The sequence below is a fragment of the Nyctereutes procyonoides genome, unplaced genomic scaffold (genome assembly GCF_905146905.1).
Source record: "Nyctereutes procyonoides isolate TBG_1078 unplaced genomic scaffold, NYPRO_anot_genome, whole genome shotgun sequence".
NCBI classification, from domain to species: domain Eukaryota; kingdom Metazoa; phylum Chordata; class Mammalia; order Carnivora; family Canidae; genus Nyctereutes; species Nyctereutes procyonoides.
Window position 1 is genome coordinate 7,112,862 of NW_026575132.1, and position 19,349 is coordinate 7,132,210.

The 19,349-nt window shown below is 39.7% G+C and overlaps 1 protein-coding gene across 1 annotated transcript in view; it reads right to left on the reverse strand.

Annotated features, from left to right (window-relative positions):
* The window catches only part of RFTN2 (raftlin family member 2), a 65,405-nt gene that overhangs the window by 23,777 nt on the left and 22,279 nt on the right, over positions 1–19,349 (reverse strand). The window contains exons 4-7 of the mRNA XM_055345698.1: positions 16,163–16,430; positions 12,619–12,822; positions 1,968–2,089; positions 636–739 (exon numbers count right to left, since the gene is read on the reverse strand). Coding sequence (XP_055201673.1) covers positions 636–739; positions 1,968–2,089; positions 12,619–12,822; positions 16,163–16,430 — 698 coding nt within the window. The remainder of the gene's footprint in view (positions 1–635; positions 740–1,967; positions 2,090–12,618; positions 12,823–16,162; positions 16,431–19,349) is intronic.

Sequence of the window (19,349 nt, forward strand, 5' to 3'; positions counted from 1 at the left end):
TTTTTCCTTCCCAGGAAGGGAAATGGGGAAAGTTAGCAAAAGGAGAAAAGGAAAGGTTGATGAAGTGATGGCATTTTGGTTCTAATGTGGGCACTTCATCTGAGTGGAAATAGCTAACAAGTCTGTGCTGTGGGTGGGGGTGAGAGGGACTCAGCCCCCTCACCGGAGGGGAGGAATGGAGGCAGCAGTGCCTGTGAGTCTGCATCCGGGCCTCCCTGGCCCCCACTGACCAGGGCTGTGCACCATGGGGAGGGTGCGTTTGCACACACAGTGCCGAAGAGGAGGATGAAAGGTCTACAGAGGGGGCTGAACTGTTCTGTTTGCAGATTGATATAGACTCAACCTTCACTTCACGGTCAGTGTTGTGAGTGGCCCTAAGCTGGGAGTCAGTCTCCTGTGCCTCTGCATGGCTGGGCCGTGGGAACTTGAGCATGCCCCCAGGAAGGAGAGGTTATAGCTTGTACATCTATAACTTGAGGGGATTAGGGCAGCTGATCTCCAAGGTCCATGAAATCAGATTAGAATTTCAATGAAATGCTTTCTGTAGACATTACATAAGCAATTGTTGAAGTTATCTAACAAAAGAGCTATATTTTAGGATTAAATGAGGGTTTGTAAGGATCTTTTGGCATTACCTGTCATGTCTCAGTATAGGTGTAGGCAACACGCTTGTCAGGAGCCATCCAAACTCAGCCAGAGTGTGCAGCAGAGGGCCGTAATCCGTTTTGATTTCACACCCCTGAGTAAATAAGCATAGGAGCTCATAGCCTTAATGGCAAGGACAACCAGCTACACAGGTGATTACAATAAAGGGTGATGGGTATGACGATAAAGGGAGTTCATGCTCCATGAAATACAATTTCACCAGCTGCACTTCCTGGGCTTCATTTTCTGCTACTTGCTGCTTTCTAACCATTGAACCAAGGCAGAAACACTGGGGATCAGAGTAGAGAGAGGTTACCATATGGTTCTCCAGAGTTTGGGCCTTCCTTCTGTCTTGTTCCCTTGGTCTTGTATAGGCATCAGTCTTTAAGGTATGGGGCTTGGAAATCGGCATTTTTAAAAAGCTCCCTTGTGATTTGGATCCAAGTAGTTTACAGACCACAGTAATAGAAACACAGGTCAAGGGATTGGGAACAAGAGTAGGAAGTGAAGGGGGGGGAGTGAAAGGTGAATGGGGCTTAGATGCAGAGTCATTTCCCTGCTTTTTACTCATTTGGAATTGATTTTTACTTGGAGCTTTACCTCTTTCCCCAAATCCTTTCCTTCCCCTCAGTGGGATTTCTGATTTCTTTGAAACCTCTCTCTATGCCCTTATAAGGCCAGAAAGGCAATCGTGTTCATGGAAGAGCCTGTCAGTGAGGGCCTCATACACACAACACAATATACCTGAATTCAGTCTGTACACCTCAAGGGCAGTCCATTCGGGGACATCTGAATTCAGAGTGCACAACATCAGCAGCAATGTCATCTCTGATTAGGAAGGACAATGCTGTGTGTACATATTTGGCCTGGCGAGAGAGAGAACACCTTTTGGATATTTTTGCCTTTGAAAGTCAATTCACAAGGTAAAAAAAAGTCAGTCACATTGGTTGCTTGGAGATAAAATGGTAGTTATTGACTGAGTTTTTTTTTTTCAGTTTCAGCCAGTTGTCATGGCATGTGTAAAGAGAATCTCAGTGCCAGGGAACTTTGCTTAGGATTAGATTAGAATGTCAAGTCTTTGGGAATCTACTGCTATTTAGATAAAGGTAATTATTTTGCTATCTTATAACAAAGTTGAACATTGAGTAAAGGAAATCACCCTTTCACAAATCTGAACAAAGTCTGTTTTTGCACTTGTGATGAAATTCTGAATCTTGCACAAACACGTTTGAAGGATGCTGCATGTATTAGGCAATGAAGATCTTTATCATGTAAAACTAAATATAAAATTAAAGCTAAATTGTCAAAAAACTGCAGTTTACCTCAATAACGGTCCATTGTTCTACGACGATGGCATCATTTCCTTTCCTACTGGAACCAGGAACTCCAGAACCTTCTTCTTCATAGATAAAGAATCCTTCCAAAGATTTAGGCAAATGGTCCCCTGTGAGGAAAAGGATACAATTAAGAAAAGATGCAAATATTGAGTATCTCTTAAGATCATTTAAATCCCTAGATAACTGTTTTAGGAAGCTGAAAGAAAAGCACTTGTATTGCCTGAATCAATAACATCCTCCTCCTTCTCTTTGAAGGTTAATATCTTTTTTTGGGGGGGAAGTTCAAGACAGTTTTGCACTTCACTGAATTAAAATCACACTGGAAATATGAAAACTACAATAACAAAAACAAGATAAAATAATATTGTACAATGAGAAGCAAGTGGATTTCCTAAGCCAAAAAAGCATCGGGAAATGATCTTGACCTTGAAATCAAATTTTGGTTTCTAATCTGTATGTTTATGCATATTAATCACACCATTAAGAGAGAAAACAAAAAATGTTAATCCTTGAAATTACAGTTGTGATATTAAAACAAATGTGAGGTAAGATTACTTCAAAAAATACAAACACAAAACAATTCTTTACTTCCATGATGCTTTAAAAAAATAATAAAAGAATGGTAACAGGAAAATACTAAACAGAAGTCATTGTCAAAAGAATTCCTGCTGGGAAGGAAGTTTTAAGGGAGGGCCTCTCTGACATTTTCTTGAATAGTTGACAATAACCAGCTGGCGAAAACTAAACTGATTTTATGGACATTCTTTTGTCTCCTATTTTGCAATAGGAGACAATTTTCCCATGGTTGGTCATGTGCTGGTTAAACATTTTGGTTTGTTATACTGCATGGTGTTGTATCAAAGTCTCCGGGCTGGACAGTTATCTAAATTACAACTTATGAAGTTTTCAAGTGACCTCTTAGGTTTAAAGATAAAAAAGACAAACATAATTTCAGTGTAATTCTCAGTTTTGATTTTTTATTAACAGGCTATAAACTTTAAAAGAAAATCCTTAATATTATTTCCATCATTTACAGTTAGGGAACTTACTAAAAGAAGCACTTACATTGTTCAGACTGGCTCCCAAAAACCCAGTAAAGTTTAATTTACTAGTTGGAATTAGTTTTCTAATTACAGTATATGTACATATTCTACTCTCTTTAAATGTACTTATCCATTGTCACACCAAAGTGACCAGGGGATGTAAATCTTTCTGATTGTAAGTTTAGAGCATCACAAGACTATCTTTAAAACTATGCATGCCCCAAGCCCCTTTTTTTAGAATGGGGGTATGAATTTTAGAAATAACTATATACTGTAATAATTATGTAGTTAGTTATAATCTGCCTCTTATTTACTTTGGCCTTATGTAATGTGAGAACCATCAGTTTTGTGGCTCTATGTTTTCTTATTCTCGCTATTGGGCCCTAATACTTCTAAATTTCTTTTCTTAAAAAAGATTTTATTTATTTATTTGAGAGAAAGCATGAGACAGAGAGACCGTGAGCAGGGGGGCGGGGTAGATGGAGAGGGAGGAGCAGACTCTCTGCTGAGTGGGGAGCCCAATGTGGTACTTGATCCTAGGACCCTGGGATCATGACCTGAGCTGAAGGCAGAGGCTTAACCCACTGAGCCACACAGACACCCCTTTAAATTTCTTTTGGCTTAAAAGAATGAAAGTGTGGTAGGCTCATACAATGCAATACTACACAAGAATAAAAAAGCTGTGTAGCAACATGGATGAATTTCAGATACTATGTTGAGCAAAAGAAGCCAGACACAAAAGTATATATATACTGTATACTCAAGTATATATACTGTATACTTCAACCTATGTGAAGTTCAAAAACAGGCAAAATCAATCTATGGTGATGGGTGTCAGAATAATGCTTACCCTGGGTGGGAGGATATCGACTAGGAAGGATCATGAGGTGAATTTTCTGGGATGTTGCAAATGTTTTGTATCATTTTTCCCCTTCTACATTCCTTCCTCCCAGCTTTACTGAGACATAACTAACATATGAAGAGAGTCTATATCTTGAACATTTGTGTTCTATTCAGCTGTACACAAAAGATTAATGCACTTTACTACCTGGACATAAATTTAGGTTCCTCCTTCTCACTTTAGAGCTCCCAGAGCCCAGGCCGACCTGGGTCTTTTTATTTATTTTTATTTTTTATTTATTTTTATATATTTTTTGTGCATATAAAATTTTTTTCTTTTTTTTAAGATTTATTTATTTATTTGTGATAGACGTAGAGAGAGAGAGAGACAGAGAGAGGCAGGGAGAGAAGCAGGCTCCATGCCGGGACCCCAATGCAGGACTCTATCCCGGGTACCTAGGATCAGGCCCTGGGCTGAAGACAGGTGCTAAACGGCTGAGCCACCCAGGGATCCCCCTAAAATTTTTATTTTCAAATTGAGGCTTACTTAAAAATAACATTTAGGAATTTATACTCACAGGTCATGTTATAGGTAATATCCAAAGAAGATAATCAAAACATATTTTTTGAAGATTTAGTATATGTTTGGTATTAAAACTAAATTTTGTTACTAAATCTGCATAAGGTTAGCATTAGCAAGATTAAGATTAGACAGTAGATTTCTGGCTAATGATTATTATAGACAAATATTCAGGAAAATTTCAACAATTACCATCAGTAAAATGGTCCATTGTTGGTCCATGGGCCCATGCCAATCCCCAGAGCCACTGATGAAGGATACTTACACAGGAGAAAGAACTGGTGGCAAGGCAGGGTGGAAGGGAAGGTCTCATGGAGGGTGACTGTTTGGGTGCCTGGTGTGATAAACCTTTCAGGTAATTGAGTGAGGTGATAATCTTAACAATTACTTAACTGTTCCCGAACTGAGTCACTTCTTAACAGTACAAATTCCAGAACTTCTCAGCCGGTATGCCTTGCCCCACAGGTATGCTGAGAGCCTGTCACAGAAGTGCCAAGATATAGGGTGCCCCCTGCAGCTCAGAGAAGCTTTATCCTCTTATCCCTGTATGCCTTATAATATTACCATTTTCTGTGTGCACATAATATGCAAAAGTTATAAGGCACATCTACCTGATACACTGTTTCTTAATTTTTTTTTAGCCAAATACCAATAGCAAATGAAAGTATACCTATTTCTGTATCCTTGAAGGATGGTCTCCAACTACGGTTTGAGGTGATTTGTGGCAAGAATAGGATTTCTTTAAAGTCTAATGTTAGGGCACCTGGGTGGCTCAGTGGTTGAACCTTTGGCTCAGGTTGTGATCCCAGGGTCTCTGGGATTGAGTCCCCCATCAGGTTCCTCATAGGGAGCCTTCTTCTTCCTCTGCCTATGTCTCTGCCTCTCTCTCTCTGAATAAATAAAATCTTAAAAAAAAAAGGAGGCCTAATGTTATATCTTAAAATCCATGCAAACTTTGTGTTCTTTTCAAATAGATTCTTATTACGTAAAAAAGTACAGTTCTCCATCTCCCCATCTTAAGTAATAGCGAGTGAGATTCTAGGAAGAGGTTTATCTTGTGAATCTTTGTACTCCCTAGAACAAGGCTAAATACCTCCAGGTACTTGGACCCTGGTTTGAGAAGCACAAGCTTAAAGGATTCTCAGAGAGTGGTTTACTTGTCTGGACATGTGCTCTGACACATTCATTTCAGCTACATATGACATTGACATTTCTGTAAATGTAAGGAAAGGTAACATTCCGTTTTAGTATATTTTATTCATTTGTAATTTTTTTTTTTGGCATTAAACTGCCTAGATATGGGCCTTGGACCATGTCTGAGAACTGGAGAGCACATACAGCAACTCTCAGTTGAGATCATTCATAAACATTCTTTCTTCAAATCTCAGCCTGTTTATTTTTCTCTATCTCTACAATCCTCTCTCTATGGACCAATGCAATGGCCTCTTAATAGCACCTGCCTCTCCATTCTTGCCCTCTCTCATCCACTTTCCAAAATGAAGCCAAAGAGGTTCTTTGAAAAATGCAAATCAGGTCATAACTCTCTCTTAAATCTTCAATGACTGATTTGGAATAAAAATCCTGGTAGGATGGGGCACCTGGATGGCTCAGTGGTTGAGCTCAGGGCGTGATCCTGGGGTCCTGGGATCAAGTCCCATATCAGGCTCCCCACAGGGAGCCTGCTTCTCTCTCTCCCTGTGTCTCTGCTCTTTCTATGTCTCTCATGAATAAATAAATAAAATCTAAAACAAAACAAAACAAGACCTGGTGGGATGGCAAAAAAAAAAAAAAAAAAAAAAAAGAAAGAAAAAAATATCAATCCTGGCAGGATGGCAAATTGGTTAAGACCACACACACCACCTAGGTGCCCTCCTGCCCCAAAACTTTCTAGTTGCATGAGCATGGGTACATTTTAAAATATTTCTGTACTTCAGCTTCCTCATCTGTAAAAGGAAGATCATAATCATACCAACTCATAGGGTTGCTGTGGGGAGTAAATGAGTCATAAATGTAAAGTGCTGAGAACAGTGCTGGTATATAGTAAGTACAAATACATATTAGTTAGGTCCTTTGTAAAAAAATATTTATTTGACAGATATAGACAGCACAAGCAGGGGGAGTAGCAGGGAGAGGGAGAAACAGGCTCCCCACTGAGCAGGGAGCCCGATGTGGGACCTGATCCTGGGGCCCCAGGATCATGACCTGAGCCGAAGGCAGACACCCAACGGAGTGAGCCACCCAAGTGCCCCTAGCTAGCTCTTGTTGCATTATTTTAAGTCCAGCTGCTGCTTACCTCTTCCACCTTGTCTGGAGTTATTCTCTCTTCCTACCCTGCTCCAGTGACACAGGCCTTTTCCCTGTTCCTCTTTCCGGCCCTAGGGTTTTTGAACATCTGGGGGTGTTTCCTTTGCCTAGAATGGTCTACCACTGGCTCCTGAATGCTGGCTTCCCAGTCTCAGTGTGATTGGTGCCTCATCACGTGGGACCTCCTGCCCCTCCTTACGATATCATGTTGGGTAATGTCACAACACTTCTCTTAATTTTGAAATTAGACATATGTTTCCATACCCATTGCTGCCTGACTGCCTTATGCCACATGGCCAACGTTTTGAGAGTAGGGAAGATGTCCATTTTGCTTATCACTGTAATCCCAATGCCTGGCATAGGGCCTGGCATATACATATATGTGAAGTGAATTAATACAGTTCTCATTCTGATAGTTTGCCTGCTAGCTACACACAAGCATTTTTATAGGGGTGAAGAGATCAAAATGAATTTAAGTCTGATAATTCATAAAAAATCAAAATGTAGCCTTAAGATGTGGGTGCACTAAAGGTGGGAAGAGACTATTCTCTGGCAATGATAGGGGCATTTATAGGCTAATAAAGTATTGGGAACTCATGGTGGTGTGTGTGCATGTGTGTGTTTTATACCAGCTGGCAAAGCTGCTCATCTCAGCCTACTGGACCTCTACACATTCTGGTAAAATAAAGTGTTTTGTCTTTGTTGGCTCAACTGGGGAAACCTGTTGTAGACTCTCCTGGGACCATTTGGAGGTTTTTACCCTACAGTGCAAGCCCCTTGTGCATATGCAGTGATTCCACCAGAGGACCAGTTTGGTGAGGGCCTAGGGATGCTGGAGGAGGTCAGATACAGGAGGCCACTGCAGTGGGAACCCTCAGGCTGCAAGAACAGTGAGAGGACTGCTGGGTGCCTCTCCTGTGGGGCTTTTTTGAAGCAGAACAGGCTTTGAGAGTGCGTGGGAAAGGGCACTGAGGAAGAATTTCACAGACCTTACAACCTCTCCATTGTGACCCCAGCTAAGGAGAAAAAATTTTAAAACGTTTTGTTTTCCCTCTCCCTGTTTCTAGAGGAAGATACTTTATAAAATGAGATTTGTGGGGTAATGTATTTAAATGTCTGTGCAATGTCTGGTTTTGTACTTCTTTTCCTTGTGATAGGCTGACTTCTGACAATATTTTGGAAGAGGATGGAAGCAAGACAAAACAAAATACGCATTGTCCTCCATGTGCTTTAGCTGTCAGGCATCAAATAACCCAGAACAAAGCAACCAATTCAGCCCTGCTTCCTCTGACTTGCTTCTCACAGTGACACAGGCATGGGTCACAATTTCCCCTCTGCAGCTTCCCTGTGTACTCGTAGGGAAGTCCTGAGTGACACACCCAGTTGCCAGACCCCACAGACCGTGGTGGCTCATTAGGGGCTTGGCATGGCCCTCGATGTAAAATGTCTAATGAGACATTCCAGAGCTGCTAAGAGGGAGAGATTCTCCCCTGGGCTCTCTAAATAGCTTCTGAGGCTTTGCGAACAAAAGCCCTACAGAGCCTCTGGCTGGCAACTGCTGGGGCTAATTTTATTTTCACCAGGCAAGGCCCAAGGCAGGGGATGTCTGAAAGAGATTTTGAAAAGAGTATTTTTCGTTTTTCCTTCAGCAGTTAGTCACAAACCAAAATTTGAAATGGCTCCAACTTAGACTTTTTGGAAGGAAGAGAAGGAGAAAGAGAGAGAAAGACATGAAACATAAACTGACCCCTAAGTAGGTGATCCATACGGAAAGTACTGTGACTGTACACAGCAAGCCACAGGGAAGAAAACTAACAGCAGAAACTAAACTCTGGCAGTGGGCGAGGCACTATGGAGTCATTTTGTACGTACTGTATCTTACTAAATGTTCACAGCAGTAAAGTAGGGAATAGCTTCATTCGCCTTTTAGGAAAATGTGGCTCAATAAGTTCCCTAACTTCTCTAGATCACCCAGTTAATAAGTAGAGGACATAGGATTTAAGACCTGGTTTATCTGATCCTAAAGTCCATGTTCTTCTTATTGGATTTTGCTTTTTCCATAAAAGACCAACTTGGAAGAAGTTTCTAATAACCAAAAATACTAAAGAATATCTATTGAGCACTTGCTATGGGCTGTGTGTTATAGGCCATATTTCTGGGTGTTCCAATGGGCTAGATCTTTATTCTTGGTTTCTAGTTAAAAGAACCTATTGGACCATGATTCTTGGTAATTTTAGATAATTATCCAAAGTCTTTAGTTCTGTTAGTTAAGGTATCTCTGATTTAATGATAAGCTGATTTTCTTTTTTTTTATTTACTTTTTTTTTTGATTTTCTTTTTTCAATTTTTAAAAAGTTTTATTTTATTTTATTTTTTTAAAAAGTTTTAATTTAAATTCTAGTTAGTTAAAAATAAATAAATAAATAAATAAATAATAAATTCTAGCTAAACATATAGTGTAGTATTGGTTTCAGAAGTAGAATTTTAGTGATTCATCACATAATATATAACACCCAGTGCTCATCGTGACATGTGCCCTCCTTAATACCCATCACCTATTTAGCCTATTCCCTGCCCACCTCGCCTCCAGCAACCATTAATTTATTCGCTGTAGTTGAGAGTCTCATGGAGCACCTGGGTGGCTCAGTCAGTTAAGCATCTGCTCAGGTCAGGATCTCAGGGTCCTGAGACTGAGCCCCGCATCAGGCTCCTGCTTTTTCCTCTCTCTCTGCCTGGCCTGCCCCACCCCATGCTCTCTCTCTCTAATAAATAGATAAAATCTTAAAAAAAAAAGTCTCTTATGATTTGCCTCCCCCTCTTTGTTCCTCCTTCCCTTATGTTCATCTGTTTTGTTTCTTAAATCCAAACATGAGTGAAATCATATGGCATTTGTCTTTCTCTGACTCATTTTGCTTAGCATGATATACTCTGGCTCCAACCACATTGTTGCAAAAGGCAAGATTTCATCCTTTCTGATGGCTGAGTAACAGAATATTATGTATATATATACCCAACAGAATATTATGTATATATATATCACATTTTTATCCATCATCAGTTGATGGACATTTGGGCTCTTTCCATAGTTTGGCTATTGTTGATAATGTTGCTATAAACACAGGGGTCCATGTGTCCCTTCAAACAGTATTTTTGTATCTTTTGGTAAATATCTAGTAGTACAATTGTTGTACAATTGTTGGATCATAGAGTAGTTCTACTTTTAACTTTTTGAGGAACCTCCATACTGAATGATAGTCTGATTTAATGATAATAAGGTATATTGAGGTTTTATTAGCTTTCTTATTCTTTTTATTAGCTTTCTTATTCTTTCCTCTAACCTCATTGAGTTAGTTAATTATCCTGGTTTTCATTGCCTTCATCCTTCCTAATTTACTTTTCAAGTCTCCTAACTATGAATTTTTCTTTTCTTTTAGCACTAATCTCTTTTTAAAAACATTTTCCCTAGAAAGTAATTTTTTGTAAGTTTTGTTTTTGTGATAGACATGAATGATTACATATCCTATTGTAATTAAAAGAGGAAGCTAAGGGAAGTTGAAAGATAAAGGGGGGGCAGCCCGGGTGGCTCAGCGGTTTAGTGCCACATTCCACCCAGGGCCTGATCCTGCAGTCCTGGGATCAAGTCCCACGTCAGGCTCCCTGCATGGAGCCTGCTTCTCCCTCTGCCTGGGTCTCTGTCTCTCATGAATAAATAAAATCTTTAAAAAAAAAAAAGAAAAAAGAAAGATAAAGGGGAAGCAGAAATAAATAGTATCAGTTTTTGAACCAAAGATTATCTTTCTTTTATGTGTCTGTATACATGTGTATGTGTATATAATTTTTTTTAAGATTTTATTTATTTATTCAGAGAGAGAGACAGAGAGAGAGAGAGAGAGAGGGGTAGAGACACAGGCAGAGGGAGAAGCAGGCTCCAAGCAGGGAGCCGGGCACAGGACTCATCCTTGGTCTCTGGGATCACACCCTGGACTGAAGGTGGCGCTAAACCACTGAGCCACCCGGGCTGCCCTACGTTTAATTTTTTTTTTTAATTTTAATTTTTTTTAAAATTTTTATTTATGACAGTCACAGAGAGAGAGAGAGAGAGAGAGAGAGAGGCAGAGACACAGTCAGAGGGAGAAGCAGGCTCCATGCACCGGGAGCCTGACGTGGGATTCGATCCCGGGTCTCCAGGATCGCGCCCTGGGCCAAAGACAGGTGCCAAACCACTGCGCCACCCAGGGATCCCCTCTATGTTTAAATTTTTATTTACATATTTGACAGAGAGAGAGAGAGAGAGAGAGAGAGAGCAAGCGCACAAGCAGGAGGAGCTGAATAGGAGAGTAAGAAGCAGGCTCCCCACTGAGCAGGCAGCCAGATGATGTGGGGCTCTATCTCAGCATCTTCTGGGATCTTCTTGGCCTGAGCCGAAGGCAGATGCTTAACCAACTGAGCCACCCAGGTGCCCTCCAAAGATTATTTTTCTATACAAATTTTAGAGTCAGCTGTAGACTAGAGAACATGGTAGGTAGTACCTAAAATTGGGATAGTGTATACATTTGAATAGTTACAATCAAATGCCATTATAATCCTCCTAACCAGGCTGTTATAATACATCTTATTTGGAAAATCCTAGTGGGATCCCTGGGTGGTGCAGCGGTTTGGCGCCTGCCTTTGGCCCAGGGCGTGATCCTGGAGACCCGGGATCGAATCCCATGTCGGACTCCCTGCATGGAGCCTGCTTCTCCCTCTGCCTGTGTCTCTGCCTCTCTCTCTCTGTGTGTGTGACTATCATGAATAAATAAATAAAATCTTTTAAAAAAATGCCTATAAAAAAAAAGAAAATCCTAGTCAATCACAGTGTTTTGTCTATTCTTGAGAGTTACAACCCAAATAGCAAACATTATATTATATTATATTTTTACCACACACGACAGTTAAGCTTTTATTTATTTATTTCATTTAGCATCATAATATCTTTATTATGATTCACAGTGATAATCTATGTCCAGCTTCTGGGAGCATCAGATCCTTCAGGAGTGAAGTCTGAGCCATAGGGAGGAGCATGCAGCTCTAGTGACAGAAAGACCGGGCTGGAAGATGTTCTCTTCAGCTTATTGTCAAGTTACGTTCTGTAAAAAAAGGCCATAGGAAGGGCACAAGGGACCAGAGGGCATTGGGTCCTCCAGTTAGTGTTCTCAGAGCTCCCCTCACAAACTTGTGTTTGGCTGGGAGACAGATCATAGGTCATCCCTTAAACGAGGCTAAGCTTGAAGGCCTTCGTTTCACATGGATATGGAAAGGTCTTACTGCTTATACCTTGATGTTCTCACCTATGGTCATGCCAACCCATGCTGTACAAACTGAAATGAAACTGGGCTTCTTAGTCACTGGCCCAGACCAGATGTGCCCTACTGTCCAAAATCTGGGTCATCAGGGCATGTTGCTCAGCGGGAGGTCTTCTTTAGTGCTAGTTGGGTCTAGTGGAAATTCTGTCATCTGTTTTTCTTTCCTTTCAAGGTTGCCAAAAGCAGTGGCAGCAGGAAAGCATGATAGATGTGTCTCTACCTCTCTCTCTCTCTCTCTTTCTCTCTGTGTCTATGAATAAATAAGATCTTTTAAAAATTATACACACACACATATATACACACACCTACATAAAAGAAAGATAATCTTTGGTTCAAAAACTGATACTGACTCTATTTCTGCTTTAAACCTATTAATTAAAGCTATATAGCTGTGTAATAATTGGAATCTAATTCCTAGTGAATCTACTGTCCTTTTAGCCACAGATCTTGAGAGGCAAAAACATTTCCACCAACTCTGATAGAGCTCAAATTCTTTAGATATCAATATATCATAATATAAAACTTACCTTTAGATGTTTCCCAGCATACAAAAGAATCAATTAAAGACAAGCCTTGTTTATAATAAAATGTCGTTAACTCCAGCCAATCAGCATCAAGTGTACTAATGATAGATCCTTTTCTTGTTACTTTCATCGACAGGATGCCTTCCTGGTAGGTCCAGCAGGTTGACTCATCATCAAAAACATTGAATACTGTATATAGCTTGTTATCTGGGGATAGGTGTTCAGAAAGAAGAAAAATTATTTATTCATTTATTGAAAGGATTCTTCATTTTTTGTTATTATTCATGTATGTCAAGTAAACAGACAACATAGAGAATAATAAAATTACCCACCACTCAGCTTTATTAAATGTTAACCTTGTGCCATGTTTCCTTCAGACTTTCTTCCAGGAAATGAGAAATGGATGTAGTTGAAGCTCACTTTATAGTTTTCCCTAATCCAGTTCTCCAGAAATTGCTACTATAATGATTTGGTTTTTATTATTCTTATTCAAGCTTTTACTCTTTTAATACACACTTATATACCCATTAATATATGTTATGTTTTGCAGTTTAAAAAGCAATATGATATTATATATATACATCTATAAATTGATTTTTTAAAAAGATTTATTCATTTATTTGAGAGAGCACAAGTATAGGGGGATAAGAGCAATGGGAGAGGGAGGAGCAGATTCTCTGTTGAGCAGGGATCCTGGCATGGGGCTCAATCTCAGGAGCCTGAGATCATAACCTGAACTGGAGATGCTTAATCAACTGAGCCACCCAGGTGCTCTTATAAATTGATCTTTTTATGCTCTAAGTGGGATTAATACAATTAGACTTTATTCATTTAGTTAAACTGCTACATAATATTCCAGTTTAATTATGCTCCTGTTGAAACATTGTTTCCAAAATTTTGTTATTATAAGCATTATTCATGTCTCTTTAGATACACCTGTAGGAATGACTCTAGAATATATACTTAAACATGGAACTGCTGGATCCTACCTTCTAGTTTTCCATAAGTTGGCAAATTCTTTTTTTTTTAAGATTTTATTTATTTATTCATGAGAGACACAGAAAGAGGCAGAGACATAGGCAGAGGGAGAAGCAGGTGGCCCTCAGGGAGCCTAATGTGGGACTTGATCCCCAAACTCCAGGATCAGGCCCTGAGCTGAAAGCAGAGCTCAACCACTGAGCCATCCAGGCATCCCATGTTGACAAATTCTTTTTTTTTTTTTTAATATTCATTTATTCATAGAGAAATAGAGAGGCAGAGACACAGGCAGAGGGAGAAGCAGGCCCCATGCAGGGAGCCCGATGTGGGACCCGATCCCGGGACCCCAGGACCACGCCCCCCGGGCCAAAGGCAGGCGCCAAACCACTGAGCCACCTGGGGATCCCCCAAGTTGACAAATTCTTAAGTTGGGGAGTAGTCTGGTGGATCCACCTCCATAGTTGTGTTTAGGAAGTCTAATACCAGTTGTATTGCAAAAGTATTTGGGAGTATGTATGCTATGTGCATTTTAAAAAAAGATTTTATTTATTTACTTATTTAGAGACAGCTAAGGCGGGAGGGGCAGAGGGAGAGGAGAGATAATCTCTGGTAGACTTCATGCTGAGTGTGGAGCCAGATGCAGGGCTCAGTCTCATCACCCTGAGATCATGACCTGAGCTGAAACCAAGAGTTGAATCCTCAAGGAACTGACCCACTCAGGTGCCCATATGTGCATTTTTCTGGATTGAGTCTCCATGGATTTCACCAGATTCTCCAAGAAGTCTTTTGTGTGTGTCTCCTCCAACTTCACCCCTGCACACAAAGTTAAGAACTATTGCCATACACAAATTATTAAGAAGTACGTGATTTAAGCTATTTAGAAAGTGAAGTCTACAGGCACCTGGGTGGCTCAGTTGATTATGCATTTGACTTGATTTCGGCTCAGGTCATGATCTTAGGGTTGTGAGATCAAGCCCTGGGTTGGGCTCTGCACTGGGACTGGAGCTTGCTTAAGATTCTCTCTGCTCTTCTATCCCTCCTCTAAAAAAAAAAAAAAAAAATCTTTAAAAAAGAAAATGGAATCTAAAGATTGATAATTAAATTAAGTAGGTAGCATATTGGATTTGGAACTTAAAAGAACTGGGAATAAACACCAGGTCTAATCAAAGTTAGGATGGGAACCAGCTGGAATTGAAAGGTATCATTGGGTGGAAGATAGCAAATAGGTCTCTGACCATGTTCCAACAACTCTTGTTCCTAAAATGTTTATACTGCAGGGTAACAGTGGGTGGTTGTTAGCTAGGGAGCTGGTGAGAAAGTGGGAGGGTGCTGGTGGTGGTGAGGAGGGGTGAGATGGTGAATTAGAAAATGCTCCTGGTTTGGGATCCCTGGGTGGCGCAGCGGTTTGGCGCCTGCCTTTGGCCCAGGGCCTGATCCTGGAGACCCCGGATCGAATCCCACGTCGGGCTCCCGGTGCATGGAGCCTGCTTCTCCCTCTGCCTGTGTCTCTGCCTCTCTCTCTCTCACTGTGTGCCTATCATAAATAAATAAAAAATTTAAAAAAAAAAAAAAAAAAGAAAATGCTCCTGGTTTGTTGTTAAAAAGATTGTGTTGATCATAGTCGAGTGAGTCTCTGCCATCCTCAGAATGTTGAGCACATCTCACTACAACCTGGAAAGCTGACGTATGTGTGTGCAGCTTCAGCTCTGACGTGGATCACAGGATCAGTCCATAGCAGCTAACTTAATACAGGATTTGTTTCATGGCAGGCACAGGACTAAGTGTCTTATCTTTTAGCTACATCTCACAACAACCCCCTTTCTATGAAGAAATTGACGCAGTCTGACTCTAGAGCTCTCAATTCTAAGATATGCATCGTTTTTTACTTTCTCTAGTAGTGTTTTTTTTTTTCTTTTTTCCTCCAGTAGTGCTTTTTAGAGCATGCCTGCAAAGGTAGCAGAAAACTGAGCAGGCCAAAATACGTGAAAAAGTAGTCTCAGTTTCTTGGGAAGACTTGCTAGTTGGCAAAGTAGAATAAAACTATAATTTAAAGCTATTTTACGATGCAGGCACTATTGTTGTATTAATTGTTTCATCATGATGTACATTTTCATATTCTAATTGATGATCAAAGAAAGCCAATTAACTTCAAAGGCTAAAACCATCCATGAAATGGGAAAGGCCAAAAACTAAAATTCTCACACACTGTTTGTAAAAACAAACATTAGTCAGAACAGCTTTCTATATTTATATAATCATTTTCTGTATACACACACAGCCTCCATTTTACAGGGGAGCTGGTGAATGACTAAATGGAAACCAATTTTCAAAACAAAATTTCCTTATGTGGATGGCATTGTATGGCCATGCCAGGGACAATTGTTTGAAAAACTGCCCTACCTTATTTCTGGCTGTAATAATTAAAAAAAAAATCAAGACAAGTTTATATTAGTTTATTTAATCTATAATCTTTAGAAACTTACTTTGCCTCACATTTCTAAAAAATATCAAAAACTTATTTTTGCTAAATTTAAACTAAAGTACTATTTCTACTCATCTTGTCTATTACCTTCTCCCTTTCTGGATTTAGAGTAACTGGGGCCGCCATCTTGGTCCATTTGACACTGTCCGCTTTCATGATGAGGTTCTTCCTCAATTCCACTCTCAGATGATTGCCCACTTAATGTTCCTTCATTCCAACTTTTACAGTTTTCCTCTGAAGGTAGTGTTGATTCTGTATCTCCATCATGGTTGGTTCCATTGCAGAATTTAAGTGGTGGATGAGGCTGTGATATGAATCCAACAAATTTCATTCTTTTCTTAGCAGCTATATTAATCTGAAAAGAGATTGTAGAACAAAACGTAAAATTCATTTACATTGATTAACAATTAACCTGTAGGCTTGTTAAGGAAATCCATAAGAAGTAAATTAACCACTAACTGAAGGCTCATTCATACACGAATTAATAACCTCTAATAAAGCACTACTCCTAAGACTCTTGTCAAACTATTATTGTGACTTCTTTGAACAAAACTGATACACTTCAGAAATTATGAAAACATGAATCATGTGTTTCTTCAAAAGGTAAGTAACTATTTGGGAAGAATTAATAATTCTGTAACATGATTTTTGCGTAATTGTTAACAATGGTCTCTTCCACTGAAGCAAAATTAAAAACTATTCCAAGAAATCCTCGAAATGACATTACCAAATACATATTTTTTTTTAAATTTTTTTATTTATTTATGATAGGCACACAGTGAGAGAGAGAGAGGCAGAGACACAGGCAGAGGGAGAAGCAGGCTCCATGCACCGGGAGCCCGACGTGGGATTCGATCCCGGGTCTCCAGGATCGCGCCCTGGGCCAAAGGCAGGCGCCAAACCGCTGCGCCACCCAGGGATCCTTACCAAATACATTTTAATTAATAAAGAAGGTACATTAATTGTTTTAAGATTTTATTTATTTGGGCAGCTCCGGTGGCTCAGCAGTTTAACGCCACCTTCAGCCCAGGGCCTGATTCTGGAGACCCGGGATTGAGTCCCGCATTGGGCTCCCTGCATGGAGCCTGCTTCTCCCTCTGTCTGTCTCTCCCTCATGAGTAAATAAATAAAATCTTCAAAAAAATATTTTACTTATTTGACAGAGAGAGAGAGCATGAGCACACAAGCACTGGGAGCAGCAGAGGGAGAGGCAGAAGCAGGCTCTGCTGAGATCATGACCTGAGCTAAAGGCAGATGCTTAGCTGATTGAGCCACCCAGGTGCCCCTAACTTAAATGTTTTTTTTTTTTTTTAAGATTTTATTTATTTATTCATGAGAGACAGAGAGAGAGAGAGAGAGAGAGAGGCAGAGACACAGGCAGACGGAGAAGCAGGCTCCAAGCAGGGAGCCCGATGTGGGACCCAATCCCCGGTCTCCAGGATCACGCGCTGGCCTGAAGGCAGGTGCTAAACTGCTGAGCCACCCAGGGATCCCCTAAATTAAATGTTTTAAATGTTACCTGGGAGAGGAAAAAAGACTTATGGTGGAGATTGCAAGTGCAAACACTCATGATGAGAAATGAAATAAATGAAAAGGGCCAGGAACAACTGAGGTGCAACCAGAGAGCAATGCCCACTCAAAGGGACAATGGTCACTCAGCTCCAGGCGATGAGGAGAATTCTGAGCAGGAAAGAGGTGTGGGTGTGTGGACCTAGAATAGATGATGACACTGACACTGTATCATTTACTCCTATAAATGAACATATGGAGGTTGTAACAATGCACAAAACCTTAAAAGTAACCACAAATTGTCTTTTATATCAGGAGTCCTGGGAGAGGTGAGGGAGGTGGTAAGGAAGCATGGTACGCTGCATGTGGGAATGGGTAAATTTATTGACATTTCTTTCCTAGGCCTAATTAGTTGATTTGGGTGAAAAAGTGTAGAAGGCTTTTTTCATTACTAGAAAGTTTTATCTGGAAAAGTGTGGTAACAGAGTATTAATTTTTTTTCCATTTTTTAAATTGGAAGATTGATATTTTATAAATGTTATTTTTATTTAAAAATCCTAGGGAAAACATTTATAAACCTAATTTTAAAAGTAGAGCAAATATTGATATGTTAAAATGACTTAAAATCTAACTATTTAACAACAAGCTCCTTATGTGAGACAGCTGTTCCAAAATAACATTTGGCATTCATCTATTACTCTTGTTCATACATGGGGCAATGTTCAAATAGTTCATGTGCAATGTTTCCTAAAGTTTTTCTCTTCATGAAATAACCCCATTCTAATTGCTGAAATAACAGAACATTCCTGTTTAAATAGATCTTTAACTGTGTCCAGGAAGTCAAATGCAAAACAAGGGCTCTGATGGTGATCTATTAAGACTAAATTAGTAGTTACATTTTTGTTTTAGAAGAAATTTTTTGGAGTGAATTTATTCCCAGAAAAACAAATTGAAATTTCCTAGAATAGTAGTAGTAAACAGTATGTGTAGCTTGTTTATAAAAATCTAGTGTCAAAGACTATTCCTGAAAACCTTATTGAATGGTGACTTTATACCTAAAAGGGAAATATCACTAGCAGTTATAACTTGTTATACACAAGCTACAGATAATCTGACACAAATGGCCTTTTAAAGCCTGGCAACAATAGAAATAATGAATAAATTTTACAGTTTCTTATTTGAAATGCCTTAGGTTTTTGGCTCTATTCATTTAAATAAAACCTAAAACCTTACAAATATATCAATGTAATTAAGAATAAACTTTCAGGGATGCCTGGGTGGCTCAGTTGGTTAAGCGTCTGCCTTCAGCTCAGGTCATGATCTTTGAGTCATGATTGAGTCCCACATCAGGCTCCTTGCTCAGTGGGAAACCTGCTTCTCCCTCTGCCTGCCTCTTCCCCCTGCTTGTGCTCTCTTTTTCTTTCTCTCGGACAAATAAATAAAATCTTAAAGACAACAACAAACTTTCACCTAAAATCCTACAAATTTAGAGTACTTATGAATGTAAAATTTTTCTTGATTTTTAAAAAAGATTTAAAAATAGTTCATTAAACTATCTTGACTTCTTCCCTTTTCTTTTTTTAAAGACTTAATTAATTTATTTCTGAGAGAGAAAGCATGAGTGTAGGGGCAGAGGGAGAGGAAGAAGACATCCCACTGAGGCATGAGCCCAATACAGGGCTTGATCCCAGGACCTAAGCCAAAGGCAGACACTCAACCCACTAAGCCACCCAGGCACTCTTCCTTTTTTTTTTTTAGAGATAGA